The 24302-nt window shown below is 40.3% G+C and overlaps 2 protein-coding genes across 2 annotated transcripts in view; both read right to left on the minus strand.

Moving 5' to 3' along the window:
- The window catches only part of c1qtnf4 (C1q and TNF related 4), a 54305-nt gene that overhangs the window by 19517 nt on the left and 10486 nt on the right, over nucleotides 1-24302 (minus strand).
- On the minus strand, nucleotides 1485-2915 carry LOC131984117 (general transcription factor II-I repeat domain-containing protein 2-like). Its single transcript, XM_059349002.1, has 2 exons — nucleotides 1836-2915; nucleotides 1485-1577 (listed from the first exon to the last, which is right to left on the minus strand). The coding sequence occupies exon 1, from the start codon at nucleotides 2780-2782 to the stop codon at nucleotides 1859-1861; it is 924 nt and encodes a 307-aa protein (XP_059204985.1). The 5' UTR covers nucleotides 2783-2915; the 3' UTR covers nucleotides 1485-1577; nucleotides 1836-1858.

The raw sequence follows: 24302 nt of genomic DNA on the forward strand, positions 1-24302 counted from the left end.
TTGGCACATTAGTGAGCCATTAATAGGTATTTTAGTATTATCAGCAAATGTAATTAAAGTATGAAAAGCAAAAGTATTTAAAGTGCAATAAAATGTGTTTTGCTGTTAGATTTGACGTTTTTGGATTTATATTCCTGCTGCATTCATGTGAATGTAGCATTTTCCTGCTGTAGATGTTTCAGTTTTCTGCTCATTTTAACTCCTTTATATCCTATTGGGTAGTTTAATCTGCAGCAATACATCATATTCTATAAGATCTTCCTATAGTTTATACTTTATAGTGTGCCTTTCCTGTTAAAATAAAGGGAGACTTTTTTTTTTAGCTTTGTGACGGGGACTTTTCAAGTTGATCTAAAAGGATTTTAAAAGAATGTTACTATTTCAGTGGTTAAATTACCTTAAACAGGCTATGATATAAATCAAATGCTTTATTTCTGGAGGGAAACTAGCTATTGTTGACCTTTATAACAGCTAGCAAGCTTAATACAAACTATATAATGAATAGAATAAGGTTTGTTATTTTTGGTTTTGTTTCAGTTTATATTCATAACATTTCTACAGTAACAGCAACAGGTATAGGTGTAATCATTACACATAGAGGAAGTGATGTCATGGTGGGTGGCTGCAGGGTTTTCCCAGTGGAGAGATTTAGTGGAGGGACATTCACTGAGCTTCCCCTTCTCATTGTGCAGCTCCAGCAGTGTGTGTTGCTAATTGTTTTCATTCTGTTTATTAAATGAAATGAGCAAATGAAATGAGGAACATTTTCAGCTCCGGCGAGCATCGAGACTGCGATTAGAAAACACTTGTTGCTCCGCTGCTGAGTGAGGTGAACTGGATTAGATTATCTTTGGAAGAGTCGATCGTGTCGCGACTGTAAACAAGTTTGAGTGGAGGCGAGCCAGGAGCAGCCAGGAGCAGCCTCTCTGAGCTCAGACAACTGTGAGATTACTGTGATCAAATACAAACGGACCAAACCTGCAGGTGAATGCTCCGTGTTTCCAAACAACTCCTCTTACAACAAGCTCTCCAACATGTGGTTCGCATGCTCGCTGTGCAGGAAATAACACACGTCATTATACATATAAAAAAGCTGCAGTTTCATTGAATTTAGGCTACAAAACCACTGACCTAGGTTTAGGGCAAAAACGGCCTGGTTAGACATTATAAAAGACGGTTTAAACGTTAAGTAAATGCACATAAGTCCCAGAAGTGAAGCAGTTATGAGGTTGACGTGACTACCGTAAGTGATGTAGTTATGGAAAAATGTGATGCACAAAACTTGAGAAATGTAACTAAGTGCTTGACCATTTCCAATTATGTAACTTTATACTTCTGCTAAACCAGGGGTGTCCAAACATATCGCCTCACCTCTAGTGTATTAAAGTTAACAAAATCAATCAAATGTAGGTAAATTATGCTTGATAATTGAATATGCTTAAAGAAAAAAAAAACAGCACAACTTTCCATTAATGTTTTTTTTTTCATTTATTTTTTTAACAAATAGGGTTGGCAGCTCATTCTCAAAACAGCTTCAGATTGCTTCTTAGTCAGGATCGTGATCCCCCTTCACAGCCCTGTATAAAGAGGGGAAAATAAGGGGACAAGGGGATGGGCATATTTAAGCTAGTTATGCAAATTATTATTGAATTATTATAAGTTATTGGGGTTAACACATAAACTAACGTTTGTTAGAAAATGTTATCAACTTTAATTGCCTGAATTTATTAAGTAATTGGGTTTGTGAACACATGAATACTGTGTAATATAATAGTAATAAAGTAGTATAATAATATAATATAATATAAATAATGTGTAATATATTTTTAACTCACCTATAATGGGATCAGCGCTGCACTTAGTGGGAGCAGTGATGCTGCGCTTTGGACTGAAGGATTGCTGGCAGGTCAGGAGTAAGTTTGGTGGTTGAGATGCGAAGGACATCACAGAGATGGCTGTCGGTCATTTTGGTTCTCAGTCTGCTTTTGTTCAGAGTTAACAGAGAAAATGTTTGCTCACATATGTATGTTGAGCCGAAAAAACTCGTCATTCTTTTTGCGTGGCGGCGCATCAGAGGAAACTTGGCCTTTTCCAAGCTCCAGTAGAAGTCGGGTAGGGAGAGAAGCTGATGTTGATTCTTCAGAGAATCATCACACTGCATTTCGATAAGTTCTAATTGCAGACTCTCTTCCACTTCTTCTGCATCCATCAGGAAGGGAGTCGAGAACAGCTTGATTTCTTTCTCAATGACAGAAAAATCTTGGAAGCGCTGACTGAATTCTGTCATAAGAGACGTGATCACAGACACATATTTCCCCTTTTTAGCAGAAATGTTGGCCTTTGGAAAAGCACATTTGATTTCGGACAGCATGGGGAAGTGCGCAACATTGAAGTTGCGTAGTTGTGTCTCAAAGAGACGAAGCTTCACACAGAATGCTTTCGTGTGTGCATACAGTTGTGGTACAAGCTGGTCTTTGCCTTGCAGGCTCTTGTTCAGTGTGTTAAGATGATCAGTAAGATCAACTAAAAATGCCAGGTCTGCCAACCACAGAGGGTCACTCAGTTCATGAAGAGGTCGGTCCTTCTCTTTCAAAAACTGGTCAATTTCTGACCTCAGGGAATAAAACCGCTTCAGCACAGAGCCACGACTAAGCCAGCGCACATCAGAATGATAGAGTACATCGCCGTATTCAGCATCAACATCACATAGGAAAGCTTGAAATTCTCTGTGATAGAGCCCTCGTGCTCGAATTATGTTGACAGTTTTCACAACTGTGTTCATCACATCCTCAAGCTGGACTGTCTACTTGGCACAGAGGACTTCTTGGTGGATAATGCAGTGCATTTTAACAGCCTCACCTCCGCTCTCTCGCACCTTGGCGCACACCATAGAGGCCATTCCTTTACGCTCGCCTGTCATTGCTGGAGCTCCATCCGTTGTAACTCCACACAGTTTGTCCCATTTAAGTTCCATCTTGTCAATTGCAACTGACACAGCTTCAAAAATGTCCTTACCCGTTGTTGTGCCCTTTAGACTCATAACATCAAGCAGCTCCTCCGTAATGCAAAAGTTATCGTCAACTCCCTGCAAAAAAATGAACACCTGTGCGGTGTCTGTGGCATCTGTGCTCTCATCACATGCAATCGAGTAAACAGTGACACTTGATGTTGTAAGTTAGCTGACAAGTCTTCGATTCGCCGCACAATTGTGTTTCTGGACATGCTCACGTTGTTGAATTCCTGCATCTTTTCCGGGCACATTATTCCTGCGACTTTAGTGAGGCACTGTTTTATGAAGTCGCCATCTGAGAAAGGTTTCCCGTGTCGCGCGATGAGTTGAGCTACCTCGTAGCTGGCTACTGTAGCATTTTCTTGTGTTTTGTTAGCACGGAAAAAATACTGTTGTTGAGCTAGCAGGCTAGCTGCCATTTGCTTAACTTTCTCTTCTCGCTCAGCACCAGTGTAGGACGTGTAGGTCTGATGTTTCGTTTCATAGTGTCTTCGTAAATTATACTCTTTCATCACTGCAACAGTTTCATTGCAAACCAAACAGACACACTTCCCCTTGACTTCTTTGAAGAAATATTCATTTTCCCACCGTGTCTGAAATTTTCTGCACTCACTTGCTATCTTGCGTTTCTTTCGTTCTGCCATTTTTGGTCATCTGTGGCAAAATTTTTTATTTGCTTAATTTTGTTTTGTGGAGAACCTGCCTTGTTGAAGACAGTCGCTCCACCTAGTGTTAAAACTAAGAACTACAATACACTCAAGTGCAAGTTTCATGTGTGGGCCATATTCCATTATATTTTTAGAATTTGCTGCGGGCCAATTAAAAATGGTCCACGGGCCGCAGTTGGCCCACGGGCCGTAGTTTGGACACACCTGTGCTAAACTACATTTTTGAGGTTAATATTGTACTTTCACTCCACTACATTTAGCTGACAGCTTTAGTTACTTTTCAAGTTGAGATTTAACATAAAAAAACATGATTAAATTAAAATTACACTTTTTTTTTTTTTTTTTTACAAATTAAACCACATAACAGTATACTAAGTAGTTAAAATCAACCCTGCTTTGACGACATTTAAAAACTGCTTACAGAAATGCATCACTAATTATAATCCAATAATATATTCATAATATATAAAACAATCTGAGTCCATTCTGCATAACAAGTACTTTTACTTTTGATACTTTGAGTGCATTTTGTACTTTCTTCCACCACTGACTGCATTAGTCTGAGAGCTTTGGTTACTTTTCAGACAGAAAGACAAACAATTTCTTGCACCACTGGCTGTGCACATAAACATGCATGTAGAAAATGCATTTCTCATGAACTCAACCAGCTTTAATATAGTGTAAATGAGAAGTCCATAGCTCTAATTTGCTCTAAAAATAGCACTTGTATCACTCTTTAAAGCCACATGGTTCAGTTTCTATTCTCAGCTGAAATAAAATCAGTTCATGGCGTCTCTGTTGTTCTACCAGCATCTATCTGCTCCCCCCCACTTCCACCCATCTCTCTCTCACTAGATCAAAGCCACACAGAGAGAACTATTGTTGAGCTGTGTGGTGGAGCACGGCTGCCCGCCTGCACCGGAGCCAACACAACAAACACTCGGTGCACATATGCATGGCTGCACACACATTCACACACACTCTACTTATTGTTTTTTACGTGCTTTTATTTGCATAGAACAAGGACGTTTCAGCTGTTTGTTTTAAACAAAGCATTTGGGATAAACAGTATGTTTTTTTGTAACTTTGATGATATAAACCTCATCTGTATGCAGCTAGAAATAGTAAGTATTTAGCCTAGCCTAGCATAAATAATGAAGCCACAGGGAAATGGAAACCAACACCTCTAAAGCTTCTAATTAACACATTGTTCGGTGCTCAAACTGTTTCTCAAACAGCTGATATCAATGACTTCCACGCTGCGCCCAAAGTCACTCAATAATGCACACATTTACAACTCTTTATACAGCACCAACTACACAAAGGTTTGGACACAAAACATAATGCATCAGATTTAGAGTTCACTGTATATTTACAAAAGAAATGTGTCAGTTTAAACTAGGGATGGGCGTCTGGAAGAAACCTGCCAACACCAGCATCTATAACATTAATGATAAACTAATCGCTATGTTTTTATACATACTCCAGTATGTATAGAAACCATAGAAACATGCGTACATGAGCGCAATAAAAGATATACAGTGCTATGTACAAGCCTGTTTTGAGAACGGACTCTTTTATTTTGAAAGATCAAAAAAAGACTTCCTGATGATCGTAAGACCAACTCGTGTGAGATTAAACTGTAAAGATAACGTCAAGGAGTTCAGTGTTTTTATGTTTTAGCCCCTGAAGAGGCTTGAGGTTAGTTTTCACAGTCATCTTTCATATATAAGTGTGTTTTGTGTTTTAAAGTTATTATTTATTATTGGATCAAATGAAACCTAGTAATTAATGCTAGCAAGGTTTGTATTTCTGCGTGTTTTATAATTGTTATTGCAACTTTCAGTTTGCAAACTGTAGCTTTATCCAACTTAATTCTCAGTTCATTGGCTTATTTTTTTTTTTTAAAGATTATTTTTTTGGCATTTTACATGCTTTATTGTAAGTGAGAGACAGATAGAAAGGGGGTGACAGAGGGGAGGACATGCGGCAAAGGGAGCTCAGGCCGGATTCGAACCCGGCTCCACCACAGCGAGGACTGTAGCCTCTATACATGGGGCGCCTGTGTAACCCACTACGCTACAGACCACCCAGTTCGTTGGCTTATTGACATACGGCCGCAGAACTAAACCCTCGGCGTATTTCAGTTCAGTGATACTGATACAGTCATAGTTAAAATTAAAAAATTCACAGTTCAATTGAAAATTCCATATGATCGACCAAATTCTTGACAACCATTAATTGGTCATCAATTCATTATACCCATCCCTAGTTTTAACATTAAAAATATTTTAATTATATATGCCACAATATATTGCATTCTGTTTTATTAATATTTTAAGCTACATCCAATTTTTTTGCAGTCAGAGTTGTATAATAGATTACAATAAAGTTCAATGAAATGCATGCATGTTATCCATTCTTCAGAACATGTGTATATGACCTACAATAGTCATGGAAAAGACCATTGTTTTCTTGTTTTTAACAACAAAATAGCTCATAAGAGTTTAATTTAACCCATTTAGGCCTAAAACGCCTGGAAAAAATGCCTGGAAAACCTCTGGGCGATTTTGAAAGAACACTGGTTTTCTTTTCACCCTTAGAATGAAATTGTGATGATGATACAGTGCAATGTGCAGTAAACAGTGAGTGATTTTGGACAGTCTTATCATCACTGCAGAGAGGTTGCACTGAAGTGCTGGAATTGGAAAAACTGTAATTTTTCGAGAAATAATAAGACCCTGTGAGTCTGTCAAAAACCACAAATTGTCTTTTTTACATTTCTGATTGTGTCCAGAGGAGATAAAACATGTTTATTTATGAGCTTTGGAGGCTTTGGTAGGTGGATTTTGGGACTTTTCAAACACATAATGCACCATGAAACTAGAAATTACTTTTATGTTTTTTGTTCGTATGTAAAAATAGGATACACTGTGTAAATGAGTGATCTATAGAGGCGGTCAGAACCAGGTGCACATGTTGCCTGTTTTCTGTCTTTATGCTAAGATAGGCTAAACAGCACTTTAGTAGATTAATTTGATCCTATCATGTCACTTTAGGTAAGAAAGCAGATTTTTTTCCTTTTATAAGTTGTATAAAATGTTCATCTGCACTAAATTCATGACTAAAATATGAAATATTATTATGTATTCCACTATTTTTTCACAGAAGGTTTAACTAATAATCTCAAAGATTTTCACTTAAGAAATGTCTTCAAATGAGGTATCACACTGAGTTGAGTTGTGATTGAGCCTATGGGCCACTGATGAAAGCTTTTGTGTGTGTGTGTGTGTGTGTGTGTGTGTGTGTGTGTGTGTGTGGCGACGTTCCCGGGAAAAATCAAAAGTTGGCAGCCTTCAGCTCACTTTAGTGAAGCAGCTTACAGTTATTCTCTGGTTTCTGCAAGAAAAGAGTGATGTTTTCAAACTAGAGACTGAAGGATATGGGATTTTTGAAGCTGATGGTACTGAATTTAGAGCAGGAAAATTAATTGATAACTGATATGGTGGCTGATTATAGTATTACCTGAAATGAAATTGTGCACTGATTTATCACGACTCTGCAAATAAACCCAGACAGCTCCTTTCTCAAACATAAAACGTTATTAAATAATATTTTAACATTGTTATACAATTATAATACAAATACAAACAATGCGTTACATTGTCGTAAAATTCTCTAAATGATAACTGAGAAAATAACAAATAATTACGAATAAAATAAATAGCTGTGTGTGTGTGTCTAGGGCATAACTCTCTGAACGTTAGTCAGACTGACCTCAGATTTCGTATGTGTCTTGCGCATGGCATGAAGGTGTTCATCCTTGATTTTGAAGATTTTTGAATACATTTTTCAAAATATCATTATTTACTTAGGACGTGTTGCACTGTTTCCGATCGGACACCTTTTAGGGGAGCTTCGCTCCACCAACTAAGAACGGCCATGCACCACCACCCACAGAATCAAGAAAGAGCTATCAATCTGTCAATCCTTTCCGTGTACGGGCCGGGTGAGGTTTCCCGTGTTGAGTCAAATTAAGCCGCAGGCTCCACTTCGCTCTGGATTTCCACCCTGACTCATCTCATCTGTAAGTCTATTTAGCTATCTTTCAGAGTTTTAAAGTGTGCTACAAGGTTCAATTTTCCAATAATATTCGAATAGTTTCCAGCGAATATCAATGTTCAATGTGTATGTGCTGGATGGTGTGGTACCTTATGAAAAGTAAGTGTTTTATGGAGTTACAGACGTTGTAGTGGTCTGCATGTAATGTATGAATACATACTTCCTACGGGCAATGCACTAGTAAACATAATTACGGTTCAGTTTCAGTCAATTCCTGATTATGAAAAAAAAGAAAAGATATTATTATTATATCTGCATTATATATTGTCTAAAAAAAAGGTGTACACCGATACAGATATCTGCTGATAATATCTATCAACTGATATATCTGTCAGGCTCTCGTACAAATGATGAAACTTAAAAAAACAAGTTTAAATTTGATACAAAAACACACCTGCAATTACTGTTTATTGCCTAAGTTGCTGCCAAAAGGGACCAAATGGAGATTATACCTTTTCAAAAATCCAACTTTCAGAGCTGTCATGTTTACAAAAGCTCCATCATGCATCTTTTTCCCATCGCCGTCCAGGCTCCAGAAAGCTTGCAGGCATACATCCCCATTTAAGGCCATGTTTACCCACACACAAAGGATGAAACATCTTTTGCTTTATGAGTTCAGACAAACATCCATTGTGAAGCTCCAGCTCAGGGCCAACCACCCCCATCTCCCAACAACAAAAGGGGAGGGAGCGGTGGGGGCCGCGCTTCTCCTCTCCCACTGCCATCTGAAGTGAAAGCGCCTTTGAAAATGACTTTTGTTAGATTTTCAGCACGCAGCCTTGAAAGTCCCACAGACACGAAATCAGTGCGAGCAAGTCCAAATCCTCCTCTGCTGAGAGGAGAGGAGCTGGATCCTGATGAGAAAATAATCGCTGCCTTTGACACTTTGTCTTAAGCAGCTCATCAAACCAAATGAATAAGCAACAACATGAGACGCTGCAGGCCACAGAAACTGACTTTGTGCTTATTCATGACAATGGTTTCCATCTCTGCTTATTTGTAATGTCATCAACAAGGATGGTAATGCAGATTAAAGCCGAATCTGTCCTCTCTCGCTGTCAGGCAGCTTCAAACGGAGTTATTTTGTGATGAAGTGTTCACATTTTCTCTCCCAGAATCTCCAGCGCTGTCAGAAAGTTTCAGCACAGTGATGTTTGCATCATGTTGGGAGGTTAAAACGCTGACTTTCAGCTTGTGTTCACGTCCCTGATGGCCTGACGGTGCCAGACTTTCAGCACTTTAACTTTAAAACAGCTAAAGTCAATGTTTTTATGACAAAGCATTAAATTGCAGGGATTGCTTGAACCTTCAGAAGATTACTACCGAAATTAGCAGACCAATAAACTGTATATGTGTATTTAATTGTATTGTTGACTGATTCGGGTCCAAGGCTCAACACTTTCCAGCAACGTATTTGCCTATTTTGTTATAAATATGCAAAGCGACTTTATGGGTTAAAACCTCAAATCAAGGCAGGTTTTTGGCAGCTTTCAAGATCTCAAATCACATGACTTCTTCATGACATCACAACATAAAAACATCAGCAGTGTGTTTCCTGCCGTCAGTTTCTCTCTAAAGTTCTGGCTTCAAGCTCCATGAGGCCAGTTTTTGTTTGATGATGATCGGCCAAGTAAAACTAGAGATAATGTCAAATATATTTAGTGTAAAAATATAGAACTAGATGTTCTCCTCATTTTACCTCTTGTATGTTCCTTTGAATTTGCAAAATCTGATTTTATGTTTCTTTTTTGTGTATTTTGGGTTCAAAATGTTGATCCAGTAAGTCAAACTGAAAAAAATATTGATCAGGTCATATAGGTGAGGTTGTGCTGGAAAAAAATTTTTTAAAGTGGTATAAATGAATGAAAAGGATTCACACTACACAAAATGGCTAAAAACTACAACCACCACCCCCAACAAGCTGGACAACAAACTTTTTTTTTGCCTGAACACCAACCTGCACAATTCACCTATGGCTAAGCCCCGCCCCCTCCACTCACTCGGACAAACTGTCAGCATTCGGTGACAGGCGCTATGGCAGCTGTGACAGTCGGAGAAATTTCACAGGAGGCAATTAATCATTTTTGGAGACAGAAAGATGAAATATCATCTCGAAGTCACCAAAAGGGCCTTCATTAACAGGTTAGAGGTTTTCACTCGTCTTTTCACCCCACTGACACCGCTCATTCCGGTGCTTGTTGTAAACAAACAGAGATCGCTAAGTGAACACCTCCTGCAGCAGCACATACACACTCGTTAAGACGGAGTCGCTGGATTTGTCTCCAGTCATTAATGAGGAGCTATTGATTCTCTTCCGGTTATATCACTTGATTATGCGTGAATTCGCGAGATTCGCTGATACACTGCACTCTGTTGGAAGAGCATTTAATTGTTCTGCCTCTCACTTCACGCCGCTCACTTAGAGTACCAATCAGGTGAAATTGGATAATCTTCCACGGTACACCTGATGATTTCTTACGGCACACTTGTGTGCCGCGGAACATCGGTTGGGAATCACTGCCATAGGGAACCGGGTTACTGCTCCCATATTATTGGACTTTACCTTGTGTTAGAGTTGCATGTACCCCATGAACACCGTTTGACCATTTTAAACTTAAAATCTCAAGAAAAAACATTTCATTTCATACATTTCACTGGATGTGGAAGACGAGAATGTCCGAGTGTATTGAGTTAGCTATGCGCACTGTGATTGGCTCATCGCGTTTGGGGGTGTGGCTTAGCCATAGGTGAATTAGGCTCATCAGAAGACCACAAACATCTCCCCCTCATGCATGACTGCAAAACCTTCCATGTTTCCAACATCATAGTGAAGTTTGTGGATGTCTTCAGAGGTTTGAGTTTCTGAAGAGAGCAGAACTTCATCAGCAGCTGCTGCTTCATTTCTTCAGGTCCATCATCACAGACTGTATCACCGCGTGGTACTCTGCTTTTCCTCTGAGAACAGGAAGCTCATCATCAGAAAAACGTCTCAGAGACTCATCAGCTCACAGCTTCTCACACTGAAGAGCTCTACAGAACCTGCAGCTTCTGCAAAGACATGAACCTCTGCAGAGATGTGACCCACAGCCGGAGCTTCTGGGCCCCTCAGGCCCACAAGACCAGAAGGACAGTTTGCACCTTAGTGCTGTCAGACTGAATACACAGGGATAATAATGTTGCTATGCAGCTGCTGCATGTTTAAAGAAGCAATTGGTTGCAAACAGATTTGTCATATCAACTTAAAACGGTATAATATGTCAATACACACCTTGTTTCTGCTGCCCCTAAGTACATTTTGGACTAAATCTGCAGGTGAAAGTCAGCAGCACTTTAACCACATAGTCATTGTTCCACTCAGATCCAATCCAGGAGCAGAGACCTGCTGTGCTCTCCCTCAGTGTGTTCCTTCCCTCAGACACCCACCTCTGCATGGATGTGCGATTCTGTACTTTTTGCAGAATGCATTTCAGCAATTTCTCATTTTGACCTTGATTCACATTATTCCGTTAAGCTGAAACTGTTGTGATAGCAACAGTAACAAGAGAGTGAGGTTACTGCTACTGTGTGTGAAAAGATGCTCTGCAGTTGTTTGGAACATTGGTGTATAAAAAAGATCTTTTATGCATAATGCAATATGCATGTGTCTCATTTTGGGAAGTTATTTGCAGAAAATGCACAGAAATGTTCCAAGATTTATTACATTCTGGTTTATAGCTTCAGGCTTATTTTCATAATTTTGATTGTTGTTGCTACGGGTAATAACTAAACTGTCACCACAGATTTAGCTGCTGAGAAAGAAGTCAGACAGCGCAGGAAGCAAATCAGCAGGTCAGACAAACTGGAGAGAACAGGAACATTATTTCCTAACGTGTTGGTTGTCACAGTCTGAGTTTACAGATAAACGTTGACTTACTGGACTTTGTTTTTGTTATATTTTTAACATTTGCAGCCACACTACTTTTTTGTCCACCGGTGGCGTGTCCAGAGATGATTTCTGTCTTCCCACCTCAAGATATTTGAATGAATCTGTTGAATTGCTGAAAATGTTTGGGGCAAAATGTAATTCCTGGAGAGATCTCAAAATAGAAATTTAGACTAAATCACAGAATGTTTGTTCCCTGTTTCTCAAGGTCTTGGTGTCTTAATGTGGTATTTTGTCAGGATTTCTGGCCATTTTTATAATTTCTGTAGTGGTCAAAATTTGTTAAATTTTGCAACAAATCTATCCAAAAAAAAAAACTGCTTCAACAACTTATGAGACATAACTGAGGATGGGAATGAGCTTCATGAACTTCCATCAAAATGTTGTCAGCCCTTGTATACTCAGAACCTTCAAACCTTCAAAAAGGGTTCAGGTTGCAGCTTTCAGATGATGTGCACCACCTCTACTGTTGACCTGCTATCTCCCCATAAAAATACACTTTACCCAAACTTAAAAAGGCAAATCTGGGTTTTCAGAGTTAAAGTAGATATCAGTAGTTGAGACAGATATGGTGTTTGCTTGCACATAGTTCTTGCCAACCTTGCACAAACCACTTCGGTTTCAGACTAAAATATCTCAACAACTATTGGATGGACTACCAGGAAATGTAGCACAGACATTAATGATCACCAGCACATTAAGGCTCCTCACTTTAGCGATCACCTGACTCTTCTTCTAGTGCCACCAGCAGGTCACAGTTTTTACTCGTCCAGTTGAAATACGGCTACATTTAAAACACAAGTTGGTGCAGATTTTGGTGCGGCAAACATTCACGGCTCCCAGAGGAAAAATTGGTTTGAAGGAATTTGAATTCAGAAGGTGTATGGTTGTATTTTTATGTTCAATAAGGAAATGGGGTTAACAGTGTTTCCTTCCTTGACATTTTGTGAGTTTATTTTGTTCATTTATTAGCTTTAAAAAGCTGAGAGAGCTTTAAGAGCGTAGCTTGAACACATCTCCCAGCTGACCTCTGAAGCTTTGAAGCAGCTCTGTTAATAGATGAAAATAAGACCTGAGTTGTGAAAAGTGAGAATAATTAACATATGCATCAAAATGTTAGTTATAATTTTTACTCAGAGAACCATGAGAAACAGTTAAGACTGCACCATAACCTGCCGTCATTTACCTCAGTTTGGAAATAAAAGTCAATATAGGTCAGTACATTGTGGACACACATAGTAACCACACTACCCTCCCAGTAGACTTCCGTGGCCTTTCACATCTATCGAGCATTGCCGGTTTGAAAAAGAATAAAAATCAATATGTGTTTTAACTGGATCTCTCAGAGGGCCGAGTGATTCATTCCAACTCCTGAAACCTCCCAGGGCTGATTAGAGAGAGCACAAAACCAGCTCTTTCTTTTTAAAATTCCTCCAATCAATTTGATGCAAAACCAAAGAAATGAACATTGCTCACATCTGCATGCGCTCGCAGAAAAATCAGACCACATGAAGGTTTCAGTGACGATCAATACTGCGGCTGTGTTGTGCACGAAGGCTGGAGGGTGTGACTGATGCTCTGCTACCTGCTGCGTGGCCAAATCAAAGCTGCAGCTTGAGAGGGAGGCTGGGTGGAGAAGTTAATATTAAAATGTACACTTTGACTGAGGATGGACTTCAAAGTGCACAGCCTTGTGTTTTCACCGTGTCCATTATCAGAATTGTCTTTACTGACACGTCTTATAAACAGGCGTGTGTGCCGACAGCAGCCCAGAGGAGTGTGAGCTTTCTGGGCAGCAGAGCTGACAGCGAGCACCTGCAGTCTGCACTAAAATCCCCTTTGTGCCTCTTAAAGTTTGTATTTATAAATATTTAATGCTCTACTTTACTCTGCCAGGTTTTGAGATATAAAAAGGACAAACTTTCTTAAGAAAACAGCAGTTGTTTTATCTGGGACGGACTGAAAAAAAAAGGATTTAAATTTTGTGTTTTCAGCGTTGACTAAAACTGTCATCTTTAAAAAGCTTTTGAAGAGATCACTGGGATTTCAGTCAGGGACTTGTCTTGCATGAAATCCGTGGAGGGTCCTTTTTTTCCCCTTTTTCACCCGTCGCACTCTGCAGACAATACAGAGACATGCAGACACCATTAGTGCCCCGACCACCACCCAAGACAATGAGGACACACTGGTGGCTGTGAGAGGTGTCTTTCTCTCTGTAATGTGCTAGAAGTAGAAGAGTTCTCCTGGTTTCTAAAAACAGAGCATCAGACTGACACTGAGAGTTTTACTCCAAACAGAAAAATGTAGCTTATGTGGTGAAGAGTGGCTTGCTTAATAATTTTCCTGCAGCCTGGAGATGATTTCAGGCGGGAAGAAAGTCTTTGTAAGATGGGTCAACGTGTCACAGGAGGCACGGGACTCCATTTACTAGTTGGCTGCAGGATATTCTCTGGCTGGGATTCGCTGCAAAAAAGGATTTCATTTGGCTGCACATCGCAGCAGAATCCCATTGCTGCAGCCTTCCCTGGGTATTACAGAACGGCTCACTGCACACAAATAACTTAAATAATATTAATGCAAGTTGAAGCTACCTGTTCATTTAAGATGTTATGTTACCATGGTGCCGAGCGGGGTTAATATTGTAACCTTAAATTTAATCAAAAGTGAAAATAAGCAGTGAAAAATGTCTTAAACTGAAATTAAGTAAAATATAATATCGTAAAAAAAAATCAAACTGAAACAGTATTGCCTGGTTGAAATAATAATAATAACTAGAAAATTTCCTCTGGGGGAAATTTTGAAAGGGCCACGGAGGCTACTGCCGGTGTGTGTACACTATGATGAGATTCTTCAGAGATTTCAAACAATTAATACTAGTAATGTTATGATACTATTCCTCTTCAAGTATTTATTTATACAGCAACCTATGCCCTTTAACTTCAAAATGTGTGTGTGTGAAACATTTGTATCTGGAGGAGTGTGCGCGCTTAAGCGCATATGTGTGTGTGTGTGTGTGCGTGCGTGCGTGTATCTTTAACTGTTATTACATTAAATGACCAGTGTGTGTGTGTGTGTGCGTGCGTGTATCTTTAACTGATATTACATTAAATGACCAGTGTGTGTGTGCGTGCGTGTATCTTTAACTGTTATTACATTAAATGACCAGTGTGTGTGTGCGTGCGTGTATCTTTAATTGTTATTACATTAAATGACCAGTATCTTTAACTGTTATTACATTAAATGACCAGTGTGTGTGTGTGCGTGAAAGCAGCCAGAGGTGGGCAGAGTGAAATTTCTGGCCTCGAACAGAAAGCATTTTTGGCAAAACCATAATACCTATCATTGATCCGACTTCACTTTGAGCGTCCTGAGTTCTTCCTGAACCTCTACATATGTTTTTTTTTTAAGAAAAATGAAAAAATAGCTTTGTTAGAGCGATCTAAAAAAACAGTTAAAAATCTTTTTCCGAAATCTTCCTGCGTTTTTAATATGGGACCCAATGAGGCTGTTGGTGGTTTTGGTGGCGCATCTTTGCGTCGTACGCCCAAACTATAACTCTGACAGCTTTACCAGAGGATTGTGAGTGAGAAGACAAATTTTCCTACGTTTCTATGTATAAATTATTTCTGTAGAGTGGAATTTGCGGCCTGGAGTGCAGTTTTCAAATTTATTTTTTGACAGTTTTACCTCTCCCTCTACACTCTGAGCGATGACATCACACACTCTGACATGAACATTCCGTGCAATACACACCCATTATAATCTCAGAATTTCTCCAAGTGATGATTTGCATGTTAAGATGTCTTGAAATTAGGTGTTTACTAAGTGTAATAAGATATATATTTTTACAAGGAATTAGAAACATACTTAGGAAGATTTTGTTTTTTTGTTGTGTGGTTGCAAAGTGACACAAATTACACACAAGTGAGCGTGATGAATTAGTGAATTTGATTGTTTACAGGCTAAATGTTCAGTGTTTTAGAGGTAATAAAGCTACTCTCTGTGGATCAGATGTATACTGGACTGAATTTATACGACACACTCACCTATAAACACACACACACACACACACACACACAAGCACGCACACACACACACACACACACACACACACCGGTGTCAGCAGAGCTGCCGTCAGGATCAATCTGAGGTTCAGTGTCTCGCTCGGACAACCTGCTGAGTCACAACAAGCTCAGCTGTCAAGATAATCGGAATGGAGAAGCATATTGATGAGTCTGTTTTCTACAATAGTGGACAAAAGCAATTTGTCACGAGCTCAGCCAGTTTTAGACACTCTTACCTTTTCTGAAATGCAAACATTGATATTTGTTCTTTACATCCAGTCCACCCTATGTGACCTCTGAACTCTGTGGCTCCTGTTGATTGATGTGTTGACCAATCAGAAAAACACTGCACTCTGCATGCTTCTGACTCTATAAATCTAAAGGTTTCTGGATGTATACAGTATAATTATATTCTTTAATTATACAGGTTGTTTGGAAACGTCTTTAGCTGTGAAACATAACTACATTATTTATTTATTTATTTATTTATGGGGTTGTAATATTATATTGAAGGCTTGGGGAGCCTTTTCCACAATCATATTAATATACATTAAGGAATGTGTTTAAACTTTAATGTGTAATATAGAAGATACTATAGCCTACTTACAATATATAGCAGGATGTACCAAATCTTACAAAACAGCATGTGTGTATTTATCACAAGGAAAATGTGATTTTCAGAAGTTTCCTCATACCTAAATGACAGAATATGACGTTTACTGGTGATTCTCTAAACAATATACAGTCATGTAAAAATGTATTAGACCACCCCTGTTTTCTTCCATTTCTTGTTCATTTTAATGCCTTGTACAACTAGAGGTACATTTGTTTGGACAAATATAATGATAACAACAAAAATAGCTCATAGCTCAATAGCCATAGCTGCTGATATCTAGCCATTTTCCATGTTTTTTTCTATAATAACCAAATTCTTACCAAGAAAACCATGGAAAATGTCTAGATATCAGCTCTTAAATTAAACTCTTGTGAGCTATTTTTGTTGTTGCAACTCATTCTCAAACTAATACAATAGAAAAACAAGATATCTAATGCTGAAATTAGGGACGTTTTTTTTTTTTTGTAAATGTATATACTCACAATGCATTCAGGTACAGCATCCAGACCACTTTTGAATTGGCTTTGTATAATCCATGTATTTAAAACATACTATATTCAGCACATAAGCTATAAATAAACATAAATGCATCTCAGCAAAATTAGAATATCATAGAAATGTTTATTTATGTCAGTAATTCAATTCAGAAAGTGGAAATAACACATTATATAGATCCATTACACACAGAATGAAACATTTCATGTCTTAATTTAATTTCTTCTAATTATAATGATTGTGGCTTACATTTAATGAAGACCTAAAATTCAGTATCTTAAAGTTTTAATATCACAAAAGACCAATTTTAAAATGTATGTTTAATATGGAAATGTATGTCCATCTATATGACTCAATACTTGGTTGGGGCTGTTTGACTTGAACTACTGGAAAAGGACTTTTCCATCATATTCTAATGTATTAAGATGCACCTGTACTGTATCTGAATTTAAGAAAGACTGACAGTGTGTGTGTGCCTGTTGCAGCCTCCTGCAGCTTCTCATGCACATCAGCCTGCATTTTTCATAAAATACCCAGTGGGGGGAGAATGTATTGGGTGGAGTCAGTAATCCTCTAAAATAAACAATTTCACCTTCGCATTCATTCTCATCTTTGAATCGTCTTTCAGTTCTGCTTTTGGCTTTTTGATCCGTGCGAGCCCTGACACCAGCCTCCTCTGCTTCTCCTCCTCCTCCCTTTTACAAGTGCACAAAGGATGAAAGAAAAGAAAAAGAGTGGCTAATAAGCACCCCACCCCCACCTCCCTGCTACAAGCTGGAGATGGAGCAACCTGGTCACTTGGGACAAGATATCAAAGAGAGTCGGGGGGCTGTTATCTGGAGGTGCAGTGACAGACCCCTGCTGCTGCTGCTGTCCCTCTCATTAGTCCCCCTTCCTCCCTCTCTCTCCATCCCTCCGCTGCCTCTCATCCTCCCATCCTCAACACTTGTCACTGTGCTGTCAGCTGCCTGCTCGACTGTAGACACAGGACCAGCCTGGGGACCGGATGGATGGCACGGATGGAGAGAGAACGAAAGAAAACAAAAAGATTCTGAGGTGTGAGCCAGGCTTGTCAGCTGAAACAAACAACAGAGGAAGATCCGTTTCTATGAACTCTAATCCGTGCTGTAAACGTCTTCTTTCTGCGAGTACAAAGAAAAACCTGCAGCAGAAAGACGGGTTCTCTCAGTGCTGTCAGTTCAGCTGCAGAGAGACAGAAAGAGAAAAGGAACAGAGAGAGAAGTGTAGCAGCACTGGCAGCAACCTGATGTCTTGCCAGGAAACATGTGACAGTGACAGACGAGGCACGAGCACGGCAGCAGAGAGGCCTCATTATGACGACCAAATACACAAATGTCACTCATGTAAGGAGCCGGTTCAGGATTATAATGTGAGTGGAGGGTTTCAGCACAAATCTCACAGCGAGATTTAAACACAAATAAACATATTTAAGAGGAACAAGTGATTGTTGACACATTGAGATATTTGCTGCCCAGCTGGACGAGTTGCTATGATCTTAAACATCATCACTTCCCCTCAGGTTTGCTGTCAGTTCCTTTGAATCAAAGTGCTTCTTTTCAGAGACGCCATTTTACTTTCATGCTGATATTCAACAATCCTACAGAGAGAAATCCATCAGAGGAGGAACAGAGAGAGATTTATCTTCTTATTTATGGTTTTATCAATTTAGTTCTTAAAATTAATCTGGTTTTATCGCCCTCACTCTTATCATTCTCTGCTGCACGGCTTCAGATTCTCTGATTAACTCGAGGTGTTCATGAATAAACACATTTTAAATCCTCGAGATGAACTGAGTGTGTGAATCATAGTGTCCCTGAATAAGCTGCTTCAAGCTAAATGCTAATCTTATCATGCAAAGGAGCTCACAAAGACGATGGGGCGTCGTGTGTCATTGCTGCTTATGCACAAAATTTGTTTTGCACACACCACATGTATGAAAAGTAAACTTGACTTGAAAATGTGCATTCTACACCCATGACTCTTGGCTGATAGAAACTACAGTATTTTATACTTGAAACCATATTGCAAATAAACTAAACTAGAACTAAAACTTAACATAACTACCATTGTTATATCCAAGTATCCCTAACACTGAAGGAAATTGCATTTTATCCCCCACAACATATTGCGTCCTAGCAGTACTTAGTATGGAGTGACATGTAAACCTAATAAAAAGCTAATTTCCAACAGAAAATCACAATCGCTGATACTTTTGCAGATTCAAATGACATGGATGTAGACTTGAATTGTGAAATGGATGCTATAAATCAATCACAACCCACACATTAAGGTCAGATAACACTTGAAAAGTCGAGAAGAGCTGCATGAATAAATTATTTTATCCCCAAGATTGTCCATAAGTTAGCGAAGTGCGATAGCATTTGTTCTATCGGCCGCACAGTGCAGAAGATCCAAAGAAAATCTGGATAACTTTATATATTAAAAGTATAAACTTTGTTTGGCTTCATGCACCACTGAGCAACTTTCATAGGAATGAACAAAGCCCCGCCTCTTAAAGCTGTATGCAGCTCTCTTCAACCTTGACACCATAGATGCCACTAAATCCTGCACACTGCTTTAATCAATCTGATTTATGGGCCAAGGTAACTTTGCACCATCATTGCAGAAATTTGGGAAACATAGACTTGTTTAAAATGTGGCATCAAGACAACCATCCTAAAGCTTTCCAACTTGAATTTACTGAAGTCATTTCAAACGCTTGAGTCTGACTAAAAGTAATCACAGAAATGAGCCGCCTGGACTTTTACCTGCAGGACTCCAGGACAACTTGCACGTCCTAATTATCTGCACAATATGCACAAAGTCAATGTGTCATAAACGTATTGGGATCACTTACCTTCTACCTGAGCTGATCATAATGATATGCATCATCTGGGCTATTTATGATATATATCTATATAATTTCCACTTCTGTGATCAACTACGTCACTAAATGAATTCAGTCAGGTGTTCAGTTCTCACCTTCCATGCTTTTACATTTCAGTGCTGTCTGCAGCTCATTCACACCCTTCCTCACTCTGCTGGAAATAGAAACACAAACTCATCATCATTAACTCACTGTATTGATCTTCACGGGGTGATGGTGCATAAAAATGCAGAGTAGAAGAACCCCTGAGAGGATTTTTTAAAGATTAAAGTAAAGGTTAAGTTTTGATACATGAAGGATAAAGTTCAGGTTTGGTTTTGAGGAATGTGTGTGTGTGTGTGTGTGTGTGTGAGAGCGAGAGACAGAGAGAGAGAGAGAGAGGAATCTTACGGATGTAGCAGGAGTCAGATGAGTGCAGCACCAGAGGGATTATATCAGATGATGACTCCCTATAATGTAAAGACATCCTCTGCTGCTGTTCTGTCATGTTCCTCAGCTCAGGGTTTATTTTATGACTTGTTTATAACAGTAATCCGAGCCGCTGGCTGTGAAGTGAATGCTTAAAAATAATTTGACTGCTTCCCTCACATCGTACTTTGTTTTCACACAGTTGTGCCTGCGGTCCCAAAACACGCTCACCTGCTGCCGGTCAATAATCTCACTTGGTTGATTGCATCCTGTTTTCTGTGTCCTGAGTGGGATGCATGTTGTGGTTTTAAGGACTGGCAAGCTCAGAACCAACAGTCCTCCATCTGCTTGGATGATTCTGGTTGTTGCTTGCAGAGGTGTATCTGACAGCAGCTAAACTGCCTTTGCAAATTGCTCACATTCAGTTTTATTTGAAACATAATGCTGGTTGTTTCTCATCAGTCCAACAGCAGCAGCAGCAGTGTTGTGCAAGTTCAAACTGCACAAAAGCTAGTTTAAAGTTCACTTCACACAGATTAAAATGAACTTGTTTACGATCATCGTTCATGTTATGTATTGACAGCCTAAGTCTGTCCCTCCAGGGATACGGTTACGCCCCCCTGTGTTATGTGTTGTGAAGTGACGTCTTGAGTTCTGTGTCCTGAGTTGAAGAGCAATACATGCAGATGCGAAATTCATCTTGGTCTCCCGTTTCCTCATTAATAGTTATAATACTAAAAGTATAGGTATATAACAAAACTGGCGACGAGGTACGGCCTCACGTTTGTTGTTTTTCGGCGGAAAGTCTGAGTTAATGAGTTTAATTGGCGCGCGTATGTCGCGACGCTGTGGCTACCTGCGGTGCTAGCTAGCTGCTCCGGTGAGGACAGGTTCGTGCTGTGTCGGAGGACAGCGCTGCTACAGGGGAAGGAGAAATCTCCGCGGTGGAAAGGAGACTGGAGTAAACGGTTAAAGGAAGGACTGTGTGGCACAACATAAAGACATTAAAGCAGTAAGTCAAAGAAGAAGAAAAACAAAACGACAATAAGAGCTGACGAACAGGAGAAAGTTAGCACAAGGATAAGCAGAATGGCTGCACTGGTCGGAAATATTGGACCATTTGAAGAAAATACATAACAATGGAGCTCATACACAGAAAGGTTTGAGTATTTTGCCCTTGCTAACAACATCAAGGCTAATGTTATTGTTCCAACGTTTTTAAGTGTCATGGGAGGAAAAACTTTCAACCTACTGCGCAGTCTAGTGCAACCCGCCAAGCCAGGAGACAAGTCCTATGACGAAATAGTGAAAATATTAAAGGATCACTATTCACCGAAGCCACTGATCATTGCAGAGAGATTCAGATTCCACAAAAGGAACCAGGACGATGGTGAATCTGTTTCACAGTTTGTAGCTGTACTTAAACAGTTATCTGAATATTGTGAATTTGGACTTTCACTCAATGACACCATACGTGACCGGCTGGTGTGTGGTCTACGCAGTGAGGCTATTCAGAAACGGTTACTGACTGAAGCTAACCTGAGACTGGATAAGGCCATTGAGATCAGCACATCTATGGAGATGGCTAACAGAGAAGCACAGCAGCTAAGTGCATCAACCCAAGTGCATAAGGTGTTCACTGAATCCACCAAGAAATCAGCACCAGGCCAGCTATGCTACCGTTGTGGGAAAGCGGGGCACCAGGCACCAGAGTGTTGGTGTAAGGACTTAGACTGCAGGAATTGTGGTAAGAAAGGCCACATCGAACGTGCCTGTAGAAACAAGAAGACACAGACACACAAACAGTTCAATGAGAAAAAGAGAGGTGGCTTTTACAGAAACAAAAAGAAACACGTGAACAAGATGGAACATGAACAGGATGAGCAGAGTGATTGTGAGTCTGATGAAGATACTGTGCATGTTTTATCTGTCATGGACAACGATGATGATGGATACTGGGTCACACCACTACTTGAGAATAAACCAGTGCGGATGCAGGTGGACACTGGTACACGTGTGTCCATGGTGTCAGAAGTTGTGTACAAAGAGAAACTGCAACACCTTGCTCTCCGAAAGACCAAGCTGAAGTTACGGACATACACTGGTGAGTCTGTTCCAGTGTTAGGAGCTGTGAATGTGACAGTGGAACACAACAAGCAAAAAGAGACTCTTCCACACCTCTCACATACATCATCTCAGGAAACCGTCCAGCTCTGCTAGGTCGCCGGTGGCTTAAAAAGATCAAGCTGAACTGGCAAGAAGTGTTCATGGTTATGGACAGAGAAACAAGCCCCCTGCAGGAGATCTTAAAGAAGTATCCCAAGGTTTTTGATGGAGAACTTGGCAGCATGAAAGACATCATGGTTAAGCTGACAGTTAAACCCGGCAGCACACCAAAGTGCCTAAAAGCTAGACCTGTCCCATATGCCATCAAACCGAAAGTTGAGGCAGAACTAGACAGGTTGGTGAAGAGTGGGGTTCTGGAACCTGTAAGCACAAGTGAATGGGCTACACCCATTGTCCCCGTCATGAAAAAGGACGGGGCTCCAAGGATCTGCGGTGATTTTAAAGTAACTGTGAATCCGGTCTTGACAACAGAAAAGTATCCATTACCCCTCATTGATGACCTCTTCTCATGTTTGGCTGGAGGACAGAAGTTTAGTAAGATAGATTTATCTCAAGCATATCTTCAGATGCATGTGGAACGTGAGTCACAGGAGTTGCTGACTATTGTGACACACAAAGGACTGTACAGGTACCAGAGGCTCCCTTTTGGGATCACCTCTGCTCCAGCACTGTTCCAAAGAGCAATGGACCAGATCCTCAGTGGTCTTTCAGGCGTTCAGTGCTACCTGGATGACCTACTCATCACAGGACCAGATGAGCAGTCGCACTTAAGGAATCTGGATGCGACACTACAACGGCTGGAGGAGTATGGTTTGAAAGTCCGGAAAGACAAGTGTGAGTTTTTCAGACCATCTGTTGAGTATTTGGGACATGTTATTGACTGCACAGGTCTCCACAAGGCACCATCTAAAGTAAAGGCTATTGTGGAGGTTCCATCTCCCAAAAATGTGGGTCAGCTGAGGTCTTTCCTTGGCCTGCTGACATACTATGCAAGATTTGTGTCTAACCTCGCCAACAAGCTAAAGCCACTACATGAGCTGCTTAACAAAACAACAACATGGAAATGGACAGACAAATGTGAGACAGCTTTCAAAGATGTAAAGACAGCCCTCGCCAAATCAGAGGCTCTCGCCCACTTTGACCCCAAGTTGCCACTTCAGCTGGCATGTGATGCCTCAGCTTATGGGGTGGGTGCAGTCGTGTCTCACATCATGCCATCTGGAGAAGAGAGACCGATTGCCTTTGCATCAAGGACGCTGAGCAAAGCGGAAAGCAATTACGCACAGATTGAGCGTGAAGCACTGTCTATAGTGTTTGGAGTTAAGAAATTCCATCAGTATCTCTTCGGCAGGAAATTCACGCTACTGACTGACCATCGACCTCTGACCTCCATCTTTGGTCCTCACACTGGCATTCCATCGCTGGCAGCCAGCCGCATGCAGCGATGGGCTCTGCTGTTATCTGCCCACCAGTATGAGATCAAGTATAGGAAGTCAGACCAACATCAGAATGCTGACGGGCTCTCAAGACTCCCTTTGCCTGTCACACACTCTGAGCCCGCACAAGCTGAGATATTTTACTTCAAGGAGGTGACGGCTGCTCCAGTCACCTCAGCTCACGTGAAGAAACACACACGCACTGACCCAGTTTTGTCTGAGGTCATGGATATCATCACTCGGGGAAGAGGAGGAGAGATGACACCCAGCCTTAAGCCTTATCTGGTGAGACGAGATGAGCTTTCAGTCCAGTCTGGATGCTTATTGTGGGGCTACCGTGTCATCATTCCACCACCACTAAGAGAAAAAGTGCTTGCTGAGCTGCATACTGGACACTGTGGTGTGGTGCGGATGAAAGAAATAGCACGCAGCTATTTCTGGTGGCCGGGACTGGATGCTGCTATAGAGGAGAAAGCAAGGTCCTGCTCTGACTGTCAGAAATTGAGAAATCTCCCACAGCTGGCGC

The sequence above is a fragment of the Centropristis striata genome, chromosome 2, assembly GCF_030273125.1.
Source record: "Centropristis striata isolate RG_2023a ecotype Rhode Island chromosome 2, C.striata_1.0, whole genome shotgun sequence".
Taxonomy (NCBI): Eukaryota; Metazoa; Chordata; class Actinopteri; order Perciformes; family Serranidae; genus Centropristis; species Centropristis striata.

What these genes read in the sequence shown, in the direction of transcription:
- LOC131984117 (XM_059349002.1), bottom strand. Translation starts at nt 2,782, where the DNA reads ATGAACACAGTTGTGAAAACTGTCAACATAATTCGAGCACGAGGGCTC.